Source organism: Frieseomelitta varia, unplaced genomic scaffold (assembly GCF_011392965.1).
Source record: "Frieseomelitta varia isolate USP_RPSP 00005682 unplaced genomic scaffold, Fvar_1.2 scaffold_631, whole genome shotgun sequence".
NCBI classification, from domain to species: Eukaryota; Metazoa; Arthropoda; class Insecta; order Hymenoptera; family Apidae; genus Frieseomelitta; species Frieseomelitta varia.
The window spans coordinates 101,908-129,400 of record NW_025110403.1 but is presented as its reverse complement, the minus strand read 5'-3'; the positions used below and the strand labels follow the sequence as shown (position 1 = coordinate 129,400).

General features: G+C 31.3%; 1 protein-coding gene across 1 annotated transcript in view; it reads right to left on the bottom strand.

Moving 5' to 3' along the window:
* Positions 1-18,202, bottom strand: part of LOC122534719 (protein TIS11) — a 39,922-nt gene extending 21,720 nt beyond the window's left edge. The window contains exon 1 of the mRNA XM_043665632.1: positions 17,455-18,202. Coding sequence (XP_043521567.1) covers positions 17,455-17,514 — 60 coding nt within the window. The 5' untranslated portion in view covers positions 17,515-18,202. The remainder of the gene's footprint in view (positions 1-17,454) is intronic.
* Between the last annotated feature and the right edge of the window lie 9,291 nt (positions 18,203-27,493).

The following is a 27,493-nucleotide window of genomic DNA, read 5'->3' as shown; positions in this document are numbered from 1 at the left end:
AAAATTTACTTCTATTTTCTAGGGTGCCGCATCTTGCTCTGGCTATCACCTTCTGACTCTCCATTTTTCCTTCTCTCCTTCAAATATTTTGGTAGTTCCCCTGTTACCAGATACTTATACTTCCAATTGTATCTCGTCTTCTGAATTCTATTCCACTGTCTTTGTCTTTGTATTTACGCTTCACTTTTTCTTAGTATTTTCCCTGCTGGTTTCCCTTCTCTCCACAATTGTTCTACTCCTATCTTGCTAAAACCACATATTTTGAGGTGATCTTGTCTTTCCCTTATTCTTTCTTGGTTCCCTTTCCCTGCTTTCCTTTCTTTTATGCATTCTTTGACTATTCCTCCCTCTCTTTCTCTTTTTATCCTTCTTTCATACTCTACCGTTCTTTTTGCCAAGCCAATCTTCAGTTTCTCTCTTTTCGTTTCCTCCATGATTATATAGTCTGGTGTCCTGATGTCCAGACCAAGCGTCCATTTAATATATTTTCTCTGTATTCTCTATAATTCCGCTTTTTCCGTCCATCCCCATATTTCTGCTCCATAGGCCAGGATTCCCACGACTAGACTGTCGAATATCTTCATTCTCCTCCCATAATCGTCGCTGAACATTCTCTCTCCAATCCCCATGCATGCCTCATTATCACATTCGCTTTCTTTGTCATATATTTTGTGTTCATTGTACTTTCCGTTACTCTTAAGTCGGTACCCCAGATATGTGAAATTTTTTATTGTTTTTAAAACCGTACGAATTTTTACAATTTTTGTGAAAAAAAAATTTACTTTCCTACCCGTTACATGATGAAAAATCATCTTTAAAAAAAAAAAAAAACGAATTTAAGATTGTGAAAATTGAAACTTCAGCTTTAAAATGAAACCAAGTGGGTTATCGCGTTATTTTATTTTACAAAATTATAACAGTTTAAAGCATCGACTTATTCTTCGTTATGTGTTTAGTTATACTTTTCGTTCTACATTGGTCAACGTATAGAAAAAAATGTGATTCTATTTCGGAAAATTTCGGAAGCTAGACAAATCTGATGATTATCATAAAATCGAAATAAATCTTATTTCAAACATTGTTTTAAATAATAAATAATTGCAAAATAATTAAAATGAATTGAAATGAGACTGTGAAAAAATATCTACTGAATATATATCTACTAAACTATCTACTATATTAAACTATTTAAATATGCTAAAGTGTCTTTTAAATTAATAATTTTTCGATATACATATAAATTTTTCAAAATATATATAAATTATATTACGAAAAATTACATTACATACATAGAGGACTAAAAAATATAGGATTCCATTTAAAAAGGTAAATTAATATTTTCAAAATATCTCTAAAATCCCTATAAAAGAATCACTGTGGCTCCCTACAGAATAACTTCCGTTAATAAATTGGAGGTAGTTATAGTTACTAGTCATATATATTAAATATTATACATTTTAACACTTCATTAAAGCCATAATAAAGCATTCATTATAATTTGAAAATGTACATAAGAATATTTATTAAAAATACTAATATATTTAGTAAGTATTAAAGATTGCTTATTAATAAAATGGATTGTAGTTAGAATAGTTTTGTGATGTATGTGAAATATCTTGTAATTCCAACACATATTTTTAGTTTTGTTTTGAACTTAACTAAATATATAATAGTTAATAGTTAATTCTTGTTACAATATTAATAAAATTTCAGAATGTTTTATATAGTACACACAATATATTGATAACGTTTTTACAAATGTTCGAATACTTTAATAAGCAATTATACATTATTCGTAAATATCCCAAAACGAATAAAAAACACGCAAATGTTCACACACAGCTATATACCATGAGTGAGTTAGATTCTTTTCCGAAGCTCTTCTCGAAGCAACGTACGCGGTATTGTTTAAGCAAGCGCGCATTGTGATCACAAAAAAATCGAATGCCAATTAATTACCAGCAATAAATATATATTACCGCGTAAAAAAAGAATTCCTTAGCAAAGAATTAAACAATAGGAAAGAATAGATAATACAGTGACAGATTGTTCAGACAAAACAGAAAATAACGTGAACAAAGCAAAGAATTAAATAATAGGAAAGAATAGATAATACAGTGACAAATTGTTCAGATAAAACAGAAAATAACGTGAACAAAGCAACTGTTCAGTGATGATTTTATAACAATTTATATGCGCATCAATATCTCTAAAAGTAATGATTAGTGAAAAGGATGAATCGTGGCTGAAAGTAGGCATGGAAGGCAGTTCGCATGTAGAATATCTTATCGATTGCTCGTTAACAACGTTGCTCATCCTCACAGTCCATTTCCGTCTAACTTAAACTGTGCTTAATGAATTCCATAATAGGGTACACACATATCTCTCTCTATTGTACCATAAAAAATTTTAACACCGTAATAATAGATTTATCGATTGAACAAATACGCTTATGCAAATAATATTTCTTGTGTTTGTCCAAGGATAAAAGCAATAATTTTTCAAGAAAATAATTTAAAAAATGAAGCTAATTAAGATAGGAAATTTGTATTTGATTTTTACAATAACAAATAATTAAGAAATAATTTATGGATAAAATTTCATAGGAAATTTGTATCTTATATTCATATAAAAACAATTTTTTTTTTTTGTTTCATTTTTTTTCACTTAATTACGAAGAGACACTCATAGTAATAACAATGCTAGATATCTAACTATTATTGTTGTTCGTCGTGGAATGACAGCGACCATTTTCTTAGAATTATGTACCAGTAAAATCAATTTATAAATGATTGACCATAGAAAATTTTCCAAACGAAAACAAATTACATGCAAGAAATATTCATAGAGAGAAGCTTCAAAAGGAACGTCAAGCGATAATGAAAACACCGATTACTTTCTGTGTCATTTAGTTAACAATACTCGACAAGCCTCGACCGATTCATTACGAAGGTAAAAAAAAAAACTTCAAACGTGGTTAGCGACCTGAATAACCATAATGAGGTAAAGTTACTCAAGCAACGATCAAGCTTCATGCCGAGATAAATTACACCGGAAGCCTATAACATTGTTGAGGAGATAGAGAAAGAAGCTTTACTTAATGCAACTAACAAGTTCAGCCAAGCAGAAAGTACTAGTGCAAGCCTATCTACATATATTGGAGCATGTGACTTTCAAACGAACGACTATCATGCATGTTTCTGAACCAAAACGATGAGAAATTCGAATGTGAAACGCTAAAAATAAATTCAGCTATATTGATTAATTATTAATACATCGATTAATTTAATTTATTACAACTAAAAATCTTAATCGATGGTTTCAATCGCATCGTTGACAACCCATTGTACTCGGCTAACTTTGGACTTGAAGTTACAAACGGCACATTTAGCAACTAAGCTAGCTTCGAAACGACATGCTTTTGTGAAATCGACCATTTCACATGCAATGGCCAAATAGTTTCAATCGGAGCAAAGCAATTCTCGATCGCGATTTTTCTTTTGACGGCCTACTTTGCACGTCACAGTTACCACTCAGACCCAAGCAACTTTCACGTTTGTTTTCGTTTTTTAAATCACAGTCGACGTACCAGTTTTCCTTTCATCGTTAACGATTAATTGATCGTAGACAGTAGAGGGGAAAGTAAAGCGGAAAAAGAGAAAAAAAAAAGAGGTAGAAGAAGAAAATAACAAGTCATTAACGATGAATTCATTATTCCGGTCACGCAGCGGAACACAACACAATATCTCATTCGAAATAGCTGTTCGATGCACGCAGAATACTTATATACACCGCGCTAATCACTATTCCTACCTTTCTCAACAAGGTTCGTGTTCCAAGTATAATGTTTTAGCAATGCAACGCCTGCACGCTCCACCGACACACCTTTCTTCGAGAGTCTCGCTTCGATCGCCGCTACATCTCTCTCTCTCTCTCTCTCTCTTCGTCTTTCTCTCTATTCCTATCGATACTCTATTATTAAAGACATACTGCAAAACAGTATTTTTGTGGCGATCGCAATAGCAATAGCATAACAATCTTCCATTTCGATATGTTTTATTCAACATCTAGTTACTAATTAAAGAGCTCTGACGAATTTATTTCTTATTCGATCTGATTTCATGCATACCGTACAAAATACGTATTTACGAAAAAAATAATGGTCTTAGATCATTAGTGCCATAATGCTTTATGAATCAAGTTAAAATTAGATTTGGAATCAATTTGATCTGTTAGAATACTATAGTCATAAATGGTGATTATTGTGTTCAAAGAAAATAATTGAAATGTAATTTTATTGATAATACTAATACGCTTACCTCTTTTATCGGTATCGAAGGCAGGAGCCTTACCGACAAGTCCACTAGCGAAACAGATGCCTTTACTTTTCCTTTCTTTTCATTCGTCACCTTGTTTTTCTTTCCTTACCAACTAAGCTCATGAACTTAAACTGCTACATCGTAAAAAAATATTTTAAATATCTATGCACGTATAGAAAATTTTAAGATGCTGAAAGATATACGGAAAGAAAATATGAAGCTTTTTATAACACGTAAAAGAATTTCTTCCCGAGATTTTATTTATTTTTTTTTAATTATATCCTTAAAGATATAAATTCGCATGAAAATCAATAACTCATTATTATTCAAACGAGAGATTTTATATTACATTGTATAAAAGACATAAATATTGAACAATATTATGAGCATAAATAAATACTTAGTATGGTAATCAACATTGTTCTTTTTATTAAATACTAACCTAAACCTATGCATTTATAATCGTGACCAACAATTATGAGTTGAAACAATATACCAACTATATTTCGATAGACAATGTTGAAAAAAAAAACTAAAAACAGAAATGTTATAACTCCATTATATATTTTCCGACAAACATATAAAAAGATTCTCTGTGTAATTATATATATGTACAAGGAAGGAGAAGAAACATTCGAAGTAGAAAAAACGCGATATGAAATTATTATCAGAAATTATTTCTGCGATCGAGCACGATTTCATTACAAATCAAAATTCGAAACTAGTTTGCAATCATGATTATTATAGTCATTATAAGAGTGATTGAAGAAACATGGTTGCTTTCATCAAGATCTGCGCCACTTTCTAAAACAATAAAATTTTCAACCACTGTCTCCTTCTGAGCTCAACGCGCGATTAAGCGGACCCATAAAACGTCAAATTTCTCGTCAACGGGTTAGTTCCCCATCGAATGGGCAGAAACTTGGCCCCGAGTCTTTTCGGTGGAGCAGTCACGCGGCGTGGAAAGTTTTTAATTGGAAAGGTGGATCTCGCCAAGTAAATCAAGCGTGAAAGTGAAATCGAGAGGTGCTAGAATATCGAGAAAGAGAGTAGGAAGGGACGAGGCCAGAAAAATATTCTGTGGCACTCTCGCTTTTTTCGTGTGAGACAGGCTTCCTTGAGAAGGAAGACCGCGTGTTGTGAACGATGCAGAAAAGCAAGGTGCACACCAGTCACACTCATTCTTCGTCTTCCTTCCATGCTATTGTGTATCCAGTTTCTTTTCAGCAATATGGGAACATTTCTCGACCGTCTCGTTCAATTTTTTTGGGAGAAGAACCGCAAAAGGGAGACATGCTCGAATCTCAGTCTAAAAGAATAAAAAAAGGAGATTGCATCTGCCCGAGAAATCCTGGATCTGTTGCTACTCTCAAATTCTCATCTTCGGAATATGATTCCAATTTTTTAAAAAATTTTTTCTCTTCTTTTTAACAACGATATAAAAATTTTAATTCAAAAAACTGGATGAACTTTTCTTCTTTTACTTTAATCTTAACAATTTCTACTGATTTCTCATAGTAATGGCTACGTTTATTATATTTATTAAATATAGCAAAAATATAAAACGATCTAGGATAACGATAAAAGAAAAATGTGAAATGACATCGAATACGATAATATATCCATTCAGTTTGAAAATTCTGGGCGAGAATAAGCTGAATTCTAGATACAGATACACGACCATGATGATTTTTTTAAATTTTTTTTTAGTGAGGATTGATCAGATTCTTCTTAAAAATGAATACGTAAGTTTCACGAAAAAGAAAGAAGACCCGAAGCCTTAAAAATGCAATCGGCGAATCTATCCTGATATTGACGAGCAAAAAAAAGAATATATATATATATATATATATATATATATATACGCATCTGGTTAACCCTACGAATACCATACCGGAGTCACTCTTCGTACCACGTCGTTTTGAAAACGATTACGCACACAGTGAAAAGCTACATATTTGTGTGAAAAGACACCACCCCCACCACAGCTCGACCTTGCCGAGAATTTTCAGATGTCCCATCTCGGTAAGGATAGAAACAAAGCCAAGCCTAGGAAAAAGGATCCTTGGCTGGCGCACGCAGCAACATTTAGTCTCTTAGCAATAGTGAGTCAGTCTTTCATGAGGAGAGAAGCACACATCTCCCAGACTCGTATCATACACGCAATATTTGTATAGTTAGTGAAATACAATCCACCATACAATCATCATTTTATTACAATAAGCGTGCTAGGTGCTGTTTCTGCATAGGAAGTAATAACAGATACTCCGCCTGTATGCGATTCGTGCAAAAGAAATGTTTGTAGTACCCATTCAACAAAAATCCAAAAAATTATATGTTATGAAATATATTGCAATACGTCGCAATACATATAATTTTTTTATAATTTGTCAATCTATTATTTTTTTTTTTTGTATACATACAACGAAAATCCGAGCATAACTCGAAATTTATTATATTATTATAGTAACGTTTAGAGCTCGAACAACCGTAACTGTGCTCGTACAATATTGGTACATCTCGAACTTGAGCCGCTATGTGTTAGTGAAGTATTGGTGTGAGTCAGCAGTGACTCCGGCATGGGTCACTATGCTGCGGTACTCGGAGGGTTAAGAAGCCAATCAGTGTAAGTCAGTTATGCGCAAAAAAGCGGTAATGTGAAATTTTAAATGCCATGTGAATAAATTATTGGCATTTTAAAAACCAACTATCACAATCTTTTACTAATAAAGAGACTAACTATTAATTACTACCAAAAGATCTTATATGCAGCGTACTAAAAAAGTGTTTCAAAATAGCTTAAAAAATAGCATGTATTTTGCAATTGTAGTCTGTCAAAGCAGTAGACATAAACTGTTCGTAATGATGCATGGGCAAATCTACTTATGGTTTTATTTTTGTGATCCATAATTTATTTATTTTCATTATAAAATGGAAAACTCGTTATCGATATAAATATACCTAAATAATCAAATAAACAAAATTACAAAATACGTTATTTAATTTTAAAGATTGTCTAAATATTTTTAAGAACCGCGGTAGATGGTATTCTGTGAAGAATAACGCTTTTTCCCGTAAAAATCGACAAACGACACTCTATAGGAACCAATAACTGTAATCAGCAATCGATTACGTGAACATTTTGCTTATGTTATTGCCTTATCTCATTGGACTCGATAAACAAACTGTAGTCACATGCATGAAAGAAAGATATAACATTTCTACATAAAAAAAGAAATAAAATTACAATCTTCTTACAGTTCCGTTAATCTCTTTTTTATGTCTAACGTTCTTCCAGATTAAAACTTTGCCATTTCTTTCTGTCTTTTTCTCAATTCAAAGTAAAGATTATAAAGCGTTAAAATATTAAATAATCTTACTTCCAAACGTGATGTACTACACATAATTCTCAAGGAAAATAAAAATATAACAACAAAAGAGGAAGTAAGAGAAAATTGAAACACATTGTACGTTGTAAGCTTAATATAATGATTCTGCAATACTAGAATGCATTTGCGTAGATAACTCACAGACATTCAGTGATATAATCTTTTAATGCAGCGGTATAATCTTTTAATGAAATTTATTTTCACATATGGTGCAATGAATTTTTTTAAAACAAACTCACGAAAAAACATCATGCAAATTTTTTGATCTGTAAAATATTTTCTTAACGACCACAGCCTTCTTTCTGCCTAGAGAGAGAGAGAGAGAGAGAGAGAGAGAGAGAGAGAGAGAGAGAGAGAGAGAGAGAGAGAGAGAGAGAGAGAGAGCAAGGTGCACAAATAGCCAGAAGCCCCTTCCTGTTCACCTCCCTACCCTTTTGTTCGACCAGTTTCTTTTTCGGAATATGAGAAATTCTTTCAACGTCGTTCTACCATCGCAAAAAGCACTCGACCGACGTCTCCTGATTCTTTACGGTTAATGCCACAGTTCGGTTATATTGTACATTTCGTTTCAAGACAACCGGTCCGACTTAGCTTAGCCTAATTAACATTCTGCCATTAGAAAACTTACGCGTTACTATACTGTACCCTATATTGCAGAGACATTTTGTATTTCATGCTATTTCTCACTTTTCCTTCGTTTTTTTGAAAAATGATTGATCAATGAACATATTTATAATTTTAATGACAGTATCTAAAAAAGAACTACTGGTTTTTGCTTGCCCTACTTTAATCTAAGATTACACGGACTTTAAACTGGATAACAAGATACACGTGAATACTGTAAAAATTATAAATGGCAATGGAGTATTATAAGCGATATGCAAGATCACAAAAAGAAATCTTGTTTTATGTTCCCGCAATTCGAAATCGAATATCTGCAAAACGATTATTCTTGCGATTAAAATTTAATTAAAATTTAATTTTCTAATTACAGATTCTGGCCAACATTTAGAAAGTTCATTCTCTTTGAACAATTTCATGGCAATCACACTAATTCTATCCGTGTAATTTCAAAAATCGAAATACGCAACCTGATATAATTTTAATATATAACAGGCGAAAACAAGTATTCCACTCTTAGTTCTATCTAAAAAATTGTCCAAGCCAGTTGCACGAACAGATGCTCCAATCTCTTCTTTTTCAGCAACGTTTTACAACCAACAGAACCTGTTTCTTTTCAAAAATATGGAAAATTCGTGGCGATAATAAAAGATACGACGTAGAAATATCAACCCGATCACGAATACACAAATTTGCATTGAAACCAGATTCAAGACAAACCAGGTTCTGCCTTTCCTTTTCTTTTTAACGACTGATGCATACTCCATCTTCCTTTCGTTTCACCTTTCTTACTTAGCCATTTCCATTTCTACTTAAGTTAGCTCTCTCTTTCTCTCTGTCGCTGTCTTTCCATTTTTCATCTCCTTTTCATTTTTTCACTTTTTCTCCATCAATCTTCAGCATCGTGCGCTCTTTTTATTTTATCCCAATCGTTTATCATCGTCTTCACATATCCATTGTTCGTGTAGTTCCTCGCTTTGTCTAGTCTTCTTTTCGTTTTTCTCCTGCCAAGTCTTTGAGTCTCTCGGCTGAACCCCGTCTTTCTCTCAGTTGGTTCTCTTTTCACCGTAAATCCGAAGCAACAGGTTCCTGCTACTTACGGCTTGCATTTGCCAGGCCGCTTTTTCTTGCTGTTACCAGCGTGGTGCAGTCTCGAACACACTGCCCGCTCAGGGCGAGGTTTCCACTTTCAGAAAAATCCAGAACCATTCTACAGAGAGGGTAGCGCTCGCCGCTTCCTTCAACGTTGCCCGATCACCGATTCGAATCAGTCTTTTTTAACGACCTGTCTCTCTCTTCTCCATCTTTTCGTGATGAATAATTTAACGTCTGTTGTTTCAAAGTGGTTCCAGTCTTCGAAATCTATTGTCTCTAACACGTTTCTACAGATTCTACACACACATATTGTATCCAATAGACTGAATAAAATTTTCGATATAATACGAAACAGAATACGAAATCATAAATTAATCTCTAATCATGTTTTTAATCTGCATCCAATTTGAGATTAATACATCATTATAATAATTCAATAAATTATATATAACTTCCAATTTTTATCCAAATTAATTTTATTCATAGTGATTGGATAATCGAGCGACTCGCATTATAAAATTACACGTGAAAAATTGTAATTTATTACATAATACATTGCGAAAAAAGTGATACAACTCGAAAGGTATGTTTTCTAGAAGAAGCGAAAAACTAGTCTTGAATAAAATTAGATACTATTTTGTTAATTAGAAAGAAACAACGCAATTCGAAGTTGGCAACTCGATATCTTATCAATATACATTTGTTCACAATGACAGTCAAGAATAAAATTAGAATAAAAAATATTTGTAAAATGCAATACAATATTACACGAATTAGAAACAGAAACAATTTTTTTCCTACCGGCCAAATTATGAAAATCTATAAATAAGATTTTCATAATTATAATGAGAATTTGAAAATCGCTTTTTCTGAGTTGTGTCGCAATATGTTATATATGTATTTATGTTTTGCATATTTCTTTTGAAATTATTAATTTCTCTGAGATATTTATTGAGATATCTACATTTAGACAATTGACATCAGTTGAGAATTAATATAACTAACTTTTATGTAATATTAACATGTAATAGTTATGTTAATTCGTAATTTGTGGATGGACATTGTGAGCCATAATAATTAAGTTATCATATTATTGAATTTTATAATTTCCAACTTAATTTTATTATTAATCTCCATCAGAGAGAATGTAAAATATAAAATAAAATTAACTAACCAAAATTTTAGTAATCCAATATAATTTACTACAGATATTTATACTCAATTGTATTATATCAGAGATAAAAACTCAATATTATAATTAATTAATTCAAATTCAAATCCGCAATATAAGTAAATTTTAGAATACGTGTTTATATCGTAACATCTGGTACATTGTTATTATATTTTAATACACATATACTCAAATTTTTGCTTGACATTTCTCGTCTGATACACTGTACACTTTATATTTATATACACATATATATTCATTTAGCGTTACAATGAGCTCAAAATCCCTGGCTCGACAATATTCCAATTCGTCCTAACAGCCAGAAGGAAATAAAAGACGAACTACACTACCGTGTACACGTCCGGAATAAAATGAGAGCATTGTAGTTCTTGGTATTCTATATGAATAATTTCTTTGAAGTATCTAACGTTCCACGCATGTTTATTAGATATGTATGGTTGTATATGGATTGTCTGAGGTTTATGGATGAATATCGTATCCGTGTTTATGCGAGCCAAGGATTTACGCGTGAATTACAAGGAACACGACTTATACTCACACGATTGCAACTTCCTGAATTTGAACTAGAAAGTTTTGTCTACTTTCTGATTTCGAACGAGCATTGGTTACGTAGTGTAACAATATGTGCAACTTGTACGTAGATTTTTACAGAATTACTCTGCCAACAATAGCTTGTCCAAATTCTATGTATATATGTATACATTCTATATATGTATAGGGTGTCCGATTTAAATCAATCTACTTGGATATTTGCCAAATATTGACAATATAAAAAGGTGTTCGAAAAAAAAGTTCAATGGAACAATGTTTCTTCCTTTTCCATGCGATAAATTTTAAAATTGAAGTTAAAATATCTCCTAAACTAATAGTTTTTCAATATGCATGGGTTAATACCTTTTTATAGAAAATGAGTGGCAATCAATTAGTGCATTTAAAATATATATATATATATTATACACATATATTTTCTATGCTACAAAAAAAATTATTTATGCAAAATTATGTACCTTTAAAAAATTAAAAAATTATTTATGCAAAATTATGTACCTTTAAAATCATTCAAATTTTATTTCGAACGTTGTTTTATATTATAAATAGTTATAAAGTTAAAATCTGAGTGAATCGATTTAAACGAGACATTCTATACACACCGTTAAAGTCGTTTGCGCACTAAAGTAAAACACGAAAATTTATTTATAAAGAAACGTTATAAGAGTTTATTTTATAGAAGTAGAAAAGACTGTGTACTCGGACAGCCACAGCCAGGAAAGAAGAAAACATCTAGACGAAAGGAAACGATTATCTAAATTCAAAAGTCGAAATTTCATGTGGCGTCTTAGATGGTCATCGACCACGAAAGTCGAAAGGCTCTTCCTCCATCGAACGAGTTTCGAAATCGTTGAGGTGAAATTGCCGAGGAAAGTTACGAACTAAAACAGCTGAAATGGCTGAAAAGGAAAGAGGGGGAAAAAAAGTTCATAATAAAACAAACACCGCAGCGCCCTACAATTTTGTCTGGCATGAGCATAAACAATAACAATAACAACTTCGAGAAGCTTCCTGTTCATCTGATGCGAGAAAATTTTAGCAATATGAAGACTTCAAGGTCGCCTTTTCGTTTATAAATTCTTCGAGAGTATAACGGATCGCGTATGTAAAGGGTATACAGTATATTGCATTAAAAAGTGTTATAACTAAATTGAAAATTTTTATGCATTTGTAAGAAATTTTAAAATGCAAAAATTGCACAGAATAAAAATAGTATAAAAATATATACGGAATATCCCATTTAAACTTTTACGCGCAATTATTTCCAAAAATATTCGTTATTAATATAAAAAATGTTTCAAGTAAAACTTACTGTATTTCGAGGGAGACATTGTGATCACAAGATTTCGAGATTTCGAGATCCCGAGATCTCAGATTTTTTTACCTCTTTTACTTCTATTTTTTTAAAGATCATATAAGAATCATATTTTTTGTGCATTAATCGATAAAATTCGACATTTTCTATTATAAAAAATGTTTGAAACTTAAATATGTCGAAAAATTATTAGTTTAGAAGATATTTTAACTTTAATTTTGTAAAATCTATCGTATGGAAGACGAGAAAAGAGGCAGTATTCTTATATTCATATTTATGTTCTGTCCTTGTCTGTAATATTTTATAAAATTAAAAAATCTCTTAATAATTTAATTAATAATCGATATACATAGATTAGTAAATTTTTATAAAGAATTTCTTATCCATTAGTGCATAAAAAAATACATGATTGCATTTAAAAAAAAAAATCTTAAGATATCAGAAATACCCTCACCTAAACAAATCTGTTAGTCATCATAAGATATCCTCTTCGAAACAAAAAAAATTTTATTTGAAACATTTTTTTGAATAATAAATAGTTGGAGATAATTACATGCAAAAATTCAAATGAGACATCCTATTTAAGGCATTTACAATATAATATGCTTTTTATCTTTTTTTTCATTATATTATAAAAATTAAAAATTCGTATAAAAATCCGCAATTCAATTATAATATTTAATCGAAAAGACTAAAATATTGTGCATTTCCGAACATATTGTGCGTAATTCCAAATATGTAAGACTCCTGCGATTCCTAAATTCACCTATCTCGATCAATTGTTATCCTAAAAACTAATTATGTTAAGGAATTTAACTATGAATAAATGAATGAAGGCTTGATTCACTAGAACAAACGTATTTTTATTCACAGCTCGCCCAGGTGTTCCTTTGCCTTTTGTTTGATCAATTGTCCACAGTTTAAGTTCATTCTACCACTTAAATGAATTCTTGGTGCTTGTTAGCAATCGTATAAATATCTAGTATATATTTGTATTCTAATCAAGAATGACAAATTGTATTGTTTATCCAATTATTGATAGTTTTATAATAGGAAAGAAAACTGAAGCTTGAAATGTAATAATGGTATGCGATATTATCTTCTTCACAAATTGCATTAAAATAAAATCATGATTAATTACAATGCGTGTTAGAGGTTATTAATTATTAATACCAAAGTCTTTTTTTCCTTTTTCTTCTCATATGTCAAAATTGTAAATTTCTATTCATTATTCTTTTTAAAGAATCACAAGATGACGATCATATTTTAACAATATCGAAATTGTAATAATTGAGTTAACAAACAGTTAATAATTGAGTGAACAAATTTTGTAAATTGTAAATATCGAATTTGTGTAGAAAGTGGAAAATAACTTGAATTTTTTTACAGTCTCGTTAAAAAATTATGTATCTACGAAATAATTTGCTATTCGAGAAGAAAAACTGCAACACCTTAGTTATTATTATCGTCAAACTAAATCGACAGTAATGTATATAAAAGGAAGTTCATCAACATAAATAAAATTATTTGCTAGTTTTCTCATAACAGTGAACAAAGACATTTGTATTCAAATTAGTGAATATCATCAAACATGATACAATTTTATTCCAATATATTACGTTAAAAACAACAAACTGACGAAATAAAGGAAGCACAATTCCACCATGATTGTAGAAAATGTTATGTGCCTGACACGGGACGGGAATCTCTAACGAATATGTAAAACACGATTTGTACAAAAATTAGTTAATATAAAGCAAGTTAATATAGTTGATGTTTTTTATCGAAATCCCCAGATCTAAGTTGTCAATTAAATTTAAAATTCAATATTTACAAAGTATATTACTCTATTGATGAAATTTTAAATTATAATTTGGTTCTTGATGTAAATCAAATAAATAAATGGAGAAAGATATTATATATTGTAAGATAATAGGTTAAAAACTTTTGCAGAACCGTATCTTCTTTAACATTATCTTTTCTAAATGAAAATGCAAACTTTTTACACAGGTCGAATCTATATATTTTTTTTCCGAGTAAAGGAAAAATTATTTTTTAACGGTTTTGTAATCCACGAATTAGATATTTCGAAACTTTTATTATCTTTGAAAAAATCATAGGATGTAAACTCCGCAGTTATTTAACTTCCTTTTCACAAATTTTACGATAGCACGATAACTTATCTTTATCTATACATCTATTAGAAAAAAATTCCCAGAACTGACAATAAGATTTCCGGAGCAAGAACGAACGACAAGGAACGGAAACAAGCACAAGAAAACATAATGCTTGAGATTTGACTTCAAAATAATTAACCAGGGCTTGGACCAATTCCAAAAGAAGTTTTTAATAAATGTTATATAAAAGTTCTGTAAATATATAATATGTATATTCAGAAGATTCTAACTCATATCGGTTTCATCTAATATTATTTAATATTATGTAGATTTAATACAGTAATAAATATATCGGTTCTACATTTGTAAACAATATCACATTTTTTAAATGTTATTTGCAATGCCTTTTAATCGCCGAATACCACTTTGTTCGTATAAACATAAACAAATGAAGAGCGATTCAAAAAAGTTAAGAACAATAGATTAAAGTTTTCAATTTATTGTTAGTGAGTGGAAAGCATTTCAACTTTCAACCAAGCATTTTTTTTCTTATTATTGTAAAAACAGTAAATAATCATTGATAATATACTATAATTGATGGTAATTATATAGTTGTACGTTTATCAACATCTTGAATGATTTCTTTCAAAAAAATGTCAAACTCTTTTAGTTTCTGTGGTATTCGCAAAAACTTGTCGCTACCATATAATGATATTCTGCTTATATTTGTGCGTTCATGAAAGCGTATCCGTCAGTATGGGTTACTGCGGCTGAATTAGATTCAAACTAATACAAACCTAACTTTCATCTTTTGACATCATTTGTGATATGTTATTACCTCTACAAAAGTGACACTCCAGAAATACATTCCAGCAGTAGTGATTTTATTTCCTCATAAAGAGATTTAAATAGCGATTAATAATTAATAATCACCTATTAAAATATGTATTATTATTTATTATATTTATTTCTCCACAAATTGTGATCGTTAATTTATTTTTCAAATCGACTGTATACACGTTTAAAAAGTAAGAATCAAGTTTGGACTAGCTGATTTTATTCGGACGCCTTACGGCGACCGGCAACGCATATCATTAACGGATATGCTTGTATAGTCGCCTAAGTATAGACAAAATATCATTGTGTGGCAGCGACAGTTTCTTACGAATATCGGAAACTAAGAGAGTCTGATATTTTCGTAAGAGGAAAAAATTGTTGAGAATTTTGTTTTCTATAACATATTTGAAAATCATCAAAATCTGTGCTAAGAATGTAAAACTATATAATTACCCCATTGATAATATGTTTACCAAATTATAGAAAATGATAACTATATGCAAAATTAATAAACAAAAGTACTACCAAATAACCTGATCTAACTATATACAGAATCAGTACAAATATAATCAACATGTATATGTATCATATACGATATATAATAACCATTCTGGAACTGTTACGGATTTGATACAATATTGATTTTTTAAAACTGAAATCGAAATGAATATAAGTCAAATGCTTTCATTTTTATTCATTCCAATAAATCATCAACTGTGAACAGCTATGTTATCAATAAAATGCTTAATAATCAATCAACCATGCAAAATCGGAAACATGTGTATATATTTGTGAGTAACGAGGTACTTATTTTCGAACTCCAAAAGTTGAACACAAAAATGAGCATCTGATCATCAGTCACATTTATCAAACCGTTTATCAAAAAATATTTAACAACGATAACAACGATACAATGATGAGAACGACCCCTAATTTATACAAAAACCAAAGTTCGAATTTGTTTTCGTACAAATGACACCTGGAAAGCTACATATATTTATAAGAATACATACAGAATTTTAAAATAGATAAAAAAATGTTTCACTCTCGTCCAAAATCGAATGGAACAAAATTTTGAGTATTTTTACCCTGTTTCCAACGAAGCGAAAAATAAATTCGAAAATCGAGTTAAATTGAACAGATGCAGGAACGAAAACGGCTTAGGAAGAAATTTCATAGAGAAACAAATACATATCGAAGAAAGCAATGACCACGCGATCGAAAATAACTCTTACATCACAATCTTTCATTCTTTTGCGCGCCAAAATAAATATTTTTACCACGGAAATGATAACGCATGCCAACCGTGCCTACTTAGTTTTAATTTTCATATAATTTATTTAAGACGCACAATTTCCTAATGTATGGCCTTTATAACGTATCTCCTAACCGCACAGATTCTCCATACATCACCATTTCTAACCGTTCCATTCCATATTTGTTCAGCAATGCAATAGACCGTGGCAGTCGGAACAGAATACGTATCAACACCGTTGCACAAATGTTTGCGCCACGGTACCAGCGAGTACCAGCGCGAATACTTACTACAACGGCCGCGAGAGAATTCAACGCAAACGGCCACATTATACAGAATTTCTCGGTGTCCGCGACGGTGCCACGTGCTGAACCAGCCATCTTTGTATCTAGAACCTGCTGTTGCTGCTTATCACTTGGATTCTCGATTCTTCGAAACGATAGAGAACATGGTGATACTATAATCTTAATAGAAAGTGATCGTCCGATATAATGTGAGATAGCCAATGGTCAAACAAACATATCAAACATCACCTGATTCACAACAAAGTTCAGCAATCCAAAAATTAAAAAAAAAATTTTCCCACTCTCAACGTTTGAAATACGTATGTACATCAATAATAGTTTAATATCTCTGTTGAACGATACTCCACACTCATACACTGTCGCCTATGTTTATCCTACGCCTCAAAAACATTGAACATTCGAAAACAAGAGGAGAAAGACAAAAGGACGAAACCGTGTGACAAATGGAAAACTATCTTACCTTGAACAAGTGCTCGCTACACTCGACGAACATAGGGGTGCTCATGACGGCGGTCGACATGTTCCTTAAATTTTTCACAAAATCACACTGGAATCGCGATTCGGCCAACTAGCTTCCTCTCCTCCTTTGAGAGTAGAGCAGCGTGAGTGTAGCACAAAAGCCGGTGGTTAATTAAAAGAAAACCGCGATTATACGTTTCAACTGCGAGAACACAAAAACTGCCACTCCAACGATACGTTCTTGTGGATTTGCATTGGAAGCACACCCGTCGATTTTCTCAGCGTACGAGGAGATTAATAAAAGTCGAAAATGAACAAAACCGAAGGAGCGACGAATATTTCCTCTCGCGTCGAATAAACAGCACGCCTCTCTCTTGCCTTGGAGCCTCTTTGATGCTCAACTTGTGTCACGTGTAGAGATCACCGTGAAAACGAAAGACGATTACGTGTATATACATATATATGTATGTATATACGAGTGTGTGTGTACGTGTCTAGTTTCGTGTACGTGGATGTGGCGTGGCTGTATGTGTATGTGTATGTGTGCGTGAGGATGTGTTCGGTGTATCAATAACAGAGACAGAGTACTGTGAGAGAAACTTGGCACTTTTTCAGATCGAAGAATCTTTGTCGCGAGTCCCGTGGAGAGGGAAACTTGAAAACTCCCGTCCGTTCTTTCTTTTCTTTCTCGAAAAGACGTAGCTCGCAAGACCTCCGAATGCGAACTGTGGATCCGCGCGACCGCGCGACGCTCCGTGAGACTCGAAAGGCGGCACCGCGAGCTCCGCCAATCACACCACGCCAGCTACTCCCCCCTATCTTTGCGTTTCTATCGTCGAAGATTTGACAACAACGCCAACTCCTCAAGCCAATCATACAAAATATCTCTCCCTCCTTTTGTTGGTACCAGCAACCCCTTGGTCAACTGATTTTCGAATCCCTTCGAATTCTTCTCCCTCTTTACTCTGTTCTTTCTCATTGGTGGAAATAGAGGGTAGTTTCAGAATATTTACACAGATTAGCATGGCCGCTTCTGAAACGATTATTATTAATTTGTCAACATTTATGACATATGCATCTGTTAATTTTGAGTTTTGATTAGAATTGATTTGATAATTATATGTGATGTTTCAATCGTATATAAGATCTTTACAATAATTAGATTGTTTACGATCTTCAACTTTGGGAAATAAATTTCAAACAGCGTTGTAGGTATTTTTTTTATATATTATATAGATACATAATTTATCATTTTTCAAAAACACATATACATGTATGAACGTGATAGTATGCTGTTACGTAATAAATAGTTACCTTTTTAAAAAATTAAGTTTTGGTTTTGTATACATTTAAAAATTGGTAAAAAAAACAATCGTAAATATTTTAATCGATGCAAAATCTGATTATTTAATATATCATAATGATAACTTAAATAATGGGTTGTTTTTGCACATAATGCAAATGATAAATCTAATGAAAGCAGATAAAAGAAGCTTTATTCCCGATATTAGTATATTTGAAAAAATAATATCTAGAATATTATATTAATATTTTTCATAAATCTCATTTAATGTCTTTCGATCAAACTTAAACATTCGACGTTTAAATCTATATTACACATAAATTATGAAATGAAATAGATATAAAATATAATCGAATTTTACTTGATTAATTTATACGATTGCAAAACATAGAAATTTGTAATTTTAGATTAGTATGTTTTATGCAATGTTAGTTAGTTAAACAAAGATTTTTACTATATAATAGTACGTTAAATACAAAGAAAAGATAACTGAACGTTATGTATACGTTCTAAAAGCAACGTAACTATTTCACTTGCACTGTGATCGTATAGCTCGAATGTAGTTGCGCGATAGAATACTGAGAAGAGTCGCATGAATGAAATTGAGCTTCTATTCATGCACGTAAATCGTAGATTGTAAATAACCACCGTCCACGCATTGTTAGCATTCGATTATACACCGATCTCGATGTGTCGTAACAATGCGATACGCCGATTCATGGTAATACAAAAAAAAGTTTTCGTGAAATTTGAAATATATCGTTTATGTACATATGTAATTCGTGGAATTTGAAAGAAATAATCAAAAATGAACAAAAAATACGATCCATATTATGGATGTATCTTTAACGATGTATTCATGCATCAACAAGAACGATATTACAATTTATCATTTTTTGGCAAACGTATTACATGAATTGTTTTACACAACCTTTAACAAATAGTTCTTTTTCGATATAAAGTTAAAGATACTGAGTATATTAGAATAGTACAAAAAAAATTATTTATCACATATATTTTTACATAAGCATTTAGGATATCTATATTTTATTACACATTGAATTTGTTTTGATTATTTATCGTTAATATCATTTCGTTATCTACATGAAGTACTACTTATAAAAAATTTATTGTCGCTAAAATCGTTAATCGCTTATCGCTTACAAGAAAATTTTAAAGTTTGAATGAAATCAAAATGTAAATATTTTGCTAAAGGATTTACTTTCAAAATTATACTTTAAATTTATTTTTAAACTAAATCCTATGCTTATTCTCAAAGCTTACTGTGGGCAGGCAAAGTATAACGGTCAAGATCGAAGAAAGATTAAAGTAAAAAATGTCAATGAAAATTGAATAGGAGAAAATCGTGAATTTCAGTTATAGGTTGATATACGGTATCGTTTACAATGAAAATGGAGATTTTAATTCATTCGTGAGACATTCGTTCGTATGATCTAAATACAAAGAACCCGCATATTCCAAACTGATATCTGTACATATAGCTAGGCCACCATAACGAAAACTGACTCCTATTAGTCGATATATATAGCTTCATGAGAATCTGTTTGGGGTTGAAAACGTTAACCTTCCTTCTCCCTATTAGGGTTCTATCGCGAAGACCCTCATCACCCCGTATGTCATGGGAAAAACCATAACATCCTCTAATTGGACAGAGTCTGCCTTCCAAGCTGTTATCAAACTATGTTGATTATTACACGATAACCGTATTCAGATAAAAGATATGAGGATTTTTATTACACTGATAACTAACGACATCAATTGTCTCGTTAATCTTGTTTAATTCCTGAGCGAGATAATGCGAATGTCATGATTTTATTTTGGAAAACAATAATTCGAAATACAATAATTTAAAAAAACACAACAGTTACAAGGCAGTTATTAGATATTCTTTACAAATCTTCATAAGTTATGTTCAATCTTTTTATAGTAGATACTTGACATTGTGCCTCCATAAAATTAGTAGTGGTCTCACTTCCTATTCAAACGATCTCGTGTCGGAACTTCCCGACTTTCCCTTTGCAAAATGTCACTTCCTTCTCCAATTGATACGTCGCGTCAGCGTTACAGCTGTGAGCAATTTTGTAAAAATTGGTTCCTGTTTACCTGAAAATCAAGCGAGAGAAGAAGTAGTGTATTATAATCAACAATATACAAATAAGTAACAATTAAGCTTTCTTTAATTGTAAGATTTAAATATATATTTAAATTTTTGAACGAAAGCATTTCTCGGAAGGATGTGCGAAAACATTATTGATAACTATACTAAACTAAATAAGCGCAAATTCAAATATAAAAATTATGACATAATATATACTATATTGGGCAATTATTTAGAAATATCTATTACTGAAAATCACTTCTTTGTAAAGTTTGAATTCTGCCGTATGTCGATATGTGCTTTATAATTCTAAATAATTATTTATGGCAGAATAAAAATTAATGTTGATTTTTCTTTAATTTTAGCTTCGTTATCTATTTTATAAAATATATATCGATTTCCTTAAGTAAAATAACGTTATATTTAATTTTAGACAATAAGTGAAATTATCTACTTACACGTGTATAGTAATCCATGACAAAAACAAAGGTAACAGAGTTATGATGACAAGGCAAGAACATGAAAATTACGTTAATATTAGTGACAGTGGTAAAAGCATGACTGTCCGAAAGATTATATTATTCGTAATACATATTTGAAATTGTAGTCTATTTTCTATTATCGTCTCATACTGATCATACGATACTTTCATCATACATGCTTTCACAGTGTCTTCGTGTTTCAATATTAAGTAACTAAGTCGATTGATTTTAAAGCGTGTGATAAAAATGATTTTTAAAGAAATACATTGCAATGCAATGCATTTATATACTCGGTTGTCAAACAGTTTTGGATTCGCTTTCTGTTTGAAACTCTCACTTTTGAGGCGATGCTTTGACGACACAACAGAAGTGTAAAAACGAATAGAAACGAGTTGTAGGGTGACGTCAGGCTACTCAGCGTGTGACATTTCCAGCATGGCATTTTCTTATTAGCCGGCACACTCTCATCTCAGAGATCCTCCTCTTTCTCTTTTCTTAGTCTCTCAGGTCTCCTCTGAAAGAGACGCAGACATCAGCCAGTATATTGAACATTGGTGCTTAAACCGATAATTATCTTCGAATCTCTCTAATATTTATTCCCTATTCTTCAATTGTTATATTTCCAGATTTAATTATACGATTAAATTACAGATTTAATTATACAATTACATTACAAAATATATTAATATCATTCCTGTTATGTAACATATTCCATATTACATATTTTATTGTCTCCTCTAGTAAAATCTACGTATTTTAAGAAATGAAAATTATACGTGCATATTTAAAGTTTAGTTGATTGCGAAACGCTATTAATTAGATAACATCATCATTTGCATTTTAAAGTTTCTTGAAACCTTCAGAGCGTTTCATCAGAGCGCATAACCTTCGCCGCGATTCTCTCGAGTTGCCCAGTAAATCTTCTGGAACTGAAGAGGGCAACGTTTCGTTTTCACCCTCGAGAACCTGCAACAGAAACAAAAGTCAGAGAATTGTAGTCACCTTACCAAGGAAAAATGAATATTTGTTAACTTTATTAACAGTACTCGAATCGATATATTTACACAATTTGTTCCAAATTTTTCACCGACAATTGAAAAGAGGACGTACATCTGTAAAAAAAAAAATGTTAACCAACCAACTATGCACAGGGTGCTATTTAGCACATATACAGCCGTGTCTTTCCTTCGGCACTCCAATAATAATGCCTACATACGGAGCATATGTACATCTGCTGGACACTTGGTCAATTTTTCCTTTTCTTCCTGCCTCTCTTTTGTTACCGTATCCTGTCTTTAATCGCGGTAACGAGACGTTTCTCTTCCTCTCTGTCTTTTCTCTCTCTCTCTCTCCCTCTCCCACTCCCTTTCCCTCTCCCTCTCCCTCTCTGTCTTTTTCTCTTACTCGACCGGGACATCTTCACGGATACTTTCGAAACTTTCGACGATGGATTTTGTTCCAGTTGCTCGTTTCTTGTTCCGCATGGTCCCCAGATCGAATCGCTTTTATTTACAGTGGCTCACAGAGAAAAGTGAGCGAACTCTTGCCATGCAAATTTCTCACCTATTCATAAACATTTGGTCGTTTCTTTTTTTTGCTCGAGAAATGTATCGATCTCTGTATGGTGAATGATGAATTGGCTTTCTTATCTAAAATCTAAATATTCTCTACAATTACTTCTTAAAGATATCATCAACTGACACACTATCGCGTGAAATTTAATCTTGCTTTTTTTGCTTGTTCCTTTCGTTTTTTTCTTTTCCCCCCCTTTTTTTTTTTTTTTTTTTACTGAACAAAAAAAGTTTACCTACATACATATTTCTCTTGAGTTCCTTTCACTCGTATTTCTTTTATGACGTGATAAATAAAGATAATTAAATTTGTTTCTTAAATAACCATTTCCATTTCTCATATGCTGTTAGTAATATTTTCAATTTTTAGGATTTACCACAGAAATTTTTCTTGGCATTAAGTATTGTTGAAATTTATACAACTATTAGACCTCTGAAATTTATTGCGTTACTACGCATAATCTGAAGATGAGAAAAAATTTCACGGAACGACAGAGGAACAAAAGAAGTAATCTCTTTCTTTATTCACCGATATGTATTTGGGCTACCTAAGCATTGTTTATGCAACGCTTTGAACCAGTAAACATTCTTATATTTAAGAATGAATTTATCAAAAATACTCCAAAATGTTAAGATTTCTTGAAATTTTGTCATTTAATCCTAATATTCCAAATTTAATAAAATAACTCTTTAAGGGTAAAGAGAATCTTCAAAAGTGAATCTAATCATGAGAACATTTCTTCAATGTTTGATTTCTATAATTTTTGAGAGTAAAACTATTTTTATTTTCTCACTTGCTACATAATGTACTTACCTATATATAAATATCTTGAAAAAAACGAACTTAGGACGGCCAAAGTAAGAGATTTATAATTTACTTTAATTAACTTTAATTTACTTTTACTTTAAAATGAAACTAAATATATTGTTGTATAATTTTCTTTTACGAAGTTGTAATTTAAAATATGGACAAATTTTCATCGTTATTTTTGTTTAGTTGTGCTATTTATTGGTTATATATTATTATATAGATGCAACTTTCGAGAATTATTGATAGTTATTTTATAGCTCTTGTTATAATAAAATTGGTTTTGTTATAAGTATGTTTAATTCCTGTTATAAATATGTTTAACTGAGTTTTTTAAGCTAAATATTTTTATTATTAAACATATAACGATTTGATAACAAAAGTAAAAGGTAACATCTAATGAATGTGAATACTTAAATTTGAAGAAAGTATTTTCAAAAGTCTTATTTTACAAAATAAATATTGAAAGAAAACGAGCATATTGAAAACTCTAGAATGAAACAATAATTATTGTGAAATAAAAATAGTTATTTGCTATATAGCTATTTAAAAATAGCTATTTAAAAAAAAAAGATATTTTATGTACGGTTAAATTGCGTAAATTTTATGTACGGTTAAATTGTCTGACATTTAAAGTGAAAGTATTATTAATAATTTTTTGTTCTATGTAGTACCTGTCCAGTTCAATTAATCGTACTATCATATTATAGAATTGAGGTAAGAAATTCGGTTGAATTTCGTTCGATCAATGGAAATGCATATATAAATAACTGTTTGTATAAAATTGGATCATACAAATAAAGAATAGAGCGTCCAAATGTGAAAAGATTAGAGTAGAAATTTTCGTGATTATTAATAACTTAATTATATAGATATATTAAATATTATAATAAACGTATTTTTTTACATGTTCAACTTGATTTGCGATAACAGATCTAGCGTGTCTCTGCTGCGCCGCGCGCCGATCTCGTTTCCAATTTACCGACAAGTTGTACGTGCGCTTATTTCCACCGTCACAATGTAACATAAATCTTACCTTGGCAGAAGATTCACCAAGATTTCATTTACCATTGGCCAAGTCTGATCATTCCGACATTCAGCATTGTTTACAAACGACAGAAACGGGTTATCCGAAGCTATGTAAAGGATAGATCGAGGTTGTTAAAATTCGCGATAGAGAAGAAAATAAAAACAAGGAGGAAGATGGGCCGCGGCCGGTAGATAGCTGGGCGTGTATTGCGGAGATCAGAATCGAATCGATAGAAATCGGAGCTCGGAGATCGTTCCAGGAATCGTTAAAGGCCAAGGTAGCGACATGTAGCTAGCCAGCCAACCAGGTAACTGCGAAACGATACGGGTAAATGCACGCTGAGCTCCGAACCATTTGGAACCGCGGTACGCCGCGCCACGTTGAGCCGGCGAACCGGACAGAACGAAGAGCCAGCTCGCATAACGCAACCATACGGTAGCCCTTCGTGCGAAAAACTTGTTATCCGCTCGCCTTCTTTACCGCCGATGCGAAAACTGACTCCTTGAAATCGCGTACGTCGGCTAAGCTTATCTCATAGCGGTCCCACTTTTTCCATAACGTGGTACCTGTCTCACGGTGAACAACCGTGATTATTTCGATGCAACTCTAGAATTGCTCTGCTAGAATTAGCCTATTTCGCAGTTTTCTTTCGCTAACGTTCCTTCTATGACTCTCGTTTTCCATTCTTTCGTACAATGTAAGCTTTATTCTGTCGCTTTCCATGTTTCACCGACGTTAAGGAAGTTGAACTCATCGATAACTATTTGTTCGATTTGTTAAATTCTCTATTACGATCGGTTGTTTTCATTCGCAAACATTATATGTATGTGACCAAACCTACGTAACGAAATGAACTTCACGGTACAGTATGATATGATTTCGTTAAAACGTTTGATGCGAGGCAAAGATGTGGCTTTTAGCACGTTAAACATATATGTACGTACACAGATATGCGTAGGTTACTTTTAATTCTTATCGGCAATGTGCGGTTTAAGTAATGAGGAAAGAAGTGTGTTTACGACCATGCGCTCAGGTTAGACTTGCATGCATTAAAATCACCGGATAAAAATCTCGGTGGATAGATCCTTGAACTAATTGCATCTCGTTTTCTTTTTATTATTGTTATCTCGTTATAAATAATAACTGATAACTTATGACTCTTGTTTTATCTTATTTTTTCTGTAGTAATGTGGATGAAAGATACTTCCCAATAACAACAAGTAGCAAAAGCTAAATAATTTTTTCATTTGTAATTTTTTAAATTTTGTACTAAATTTAAATTTTTTGTTTTAAATTTCTACTAAATAATTTTTTAAATTTGTATTTTACATTATTATTGTAAAAAATATAATTTCAAATAAAATAAATAGATAATATTTTCATAAATAATATTTTTATATGCTAATAATTCTTTAGGCAATTTTATACATCAATTAACGACCGCAACAAGCGCTTATTTATTATGGAGAATCATTTCATCAGTCTTTTGCATTTTTAAAGCCGCTATACCAGTCGACGTTACACTAATCACAACTTTCACGTCACGTTAAGTTCAAATAAGTGATAAATTATTTTTATTGCTTAAAGCCATGAAACATAAAATCTTGCAATATTAACCAATTTTATGCAAAAGGAATTGACAAATATAAAACATGTTAAGCATGTAGATATATACATAAATAACAAAATACACGTTATCTATTGAAATATTTTTCGATTTACATCATTTTATGTTTTTTTTTTAAATTATAATTTAACGTCCTGTATTATTTATTTATTATTGGCTATTTCTTGTTTATTTTGTTTGATAAAAAGACAAATTTAAAAATATTTTTTCTCAGATTATAGGTATAAATTTTGCAAGTTTTTGGTATTTTTTTATTCAATTAATGATTATATAATGATGATTACATTACATTAATGATTGTATAATATTTTAAAAATTTAATGAAAATTTCGAAATTATATATTGTAATCTAAAAATATAGAGTCTAAGAATATATTAGTTGACAATCTCACACAATTACATAAAAGAAAGCATAAGCAAAATAACAAAATGCTTGGTTAATGCGAAACAGAAGAAAAAGAGCAGAGACAATATAATAGAGTGGTATAAGATCGTGCACTCACTGTGTAGAACCGTGTACACGTCGGATAAAAGGAGGCAAAACTATCCAGACGAGTGACTTTCACCCGATTGACTTTCCCTTTCTATATACTCGATATTCGTCTTAATTCAACGTTCAGTCTGCCACCTTTGAGATCAGAATTGTTTACAGCTCATCTACTTCCGTTCCCGATCGATCCCTCTTCGTTCATTCATTTTGCTCTATAAAGATAACACGACACGCGAGAAAACTAGATCAATAGGAAATTATTAGATATAGATATTGTAATTCATACTTTTTAACAATGTTCGATGTTTATGAGAAACATCTCGAAATTATGAGTTTTCAGACTTTATCTATTATCTTATACAAAACATAATAACCAAAATGAAAAAATTTGACAGACCAATACAAATTTAATATCATTATTGAAATTATATCATCAAATCTAGAGATTCGAACGATCGAAAATAATTATTTATAAATCGCAGTATAAACTAAGCTTTTACTAATTAATTTATTCTATACTCTATAATGAATCACACAGTATAAACTGAACGATTCGTTATAAAGAAATAATAACGAAAGAAATGGTCTGTAACGTTTTTTTTAAATTTTA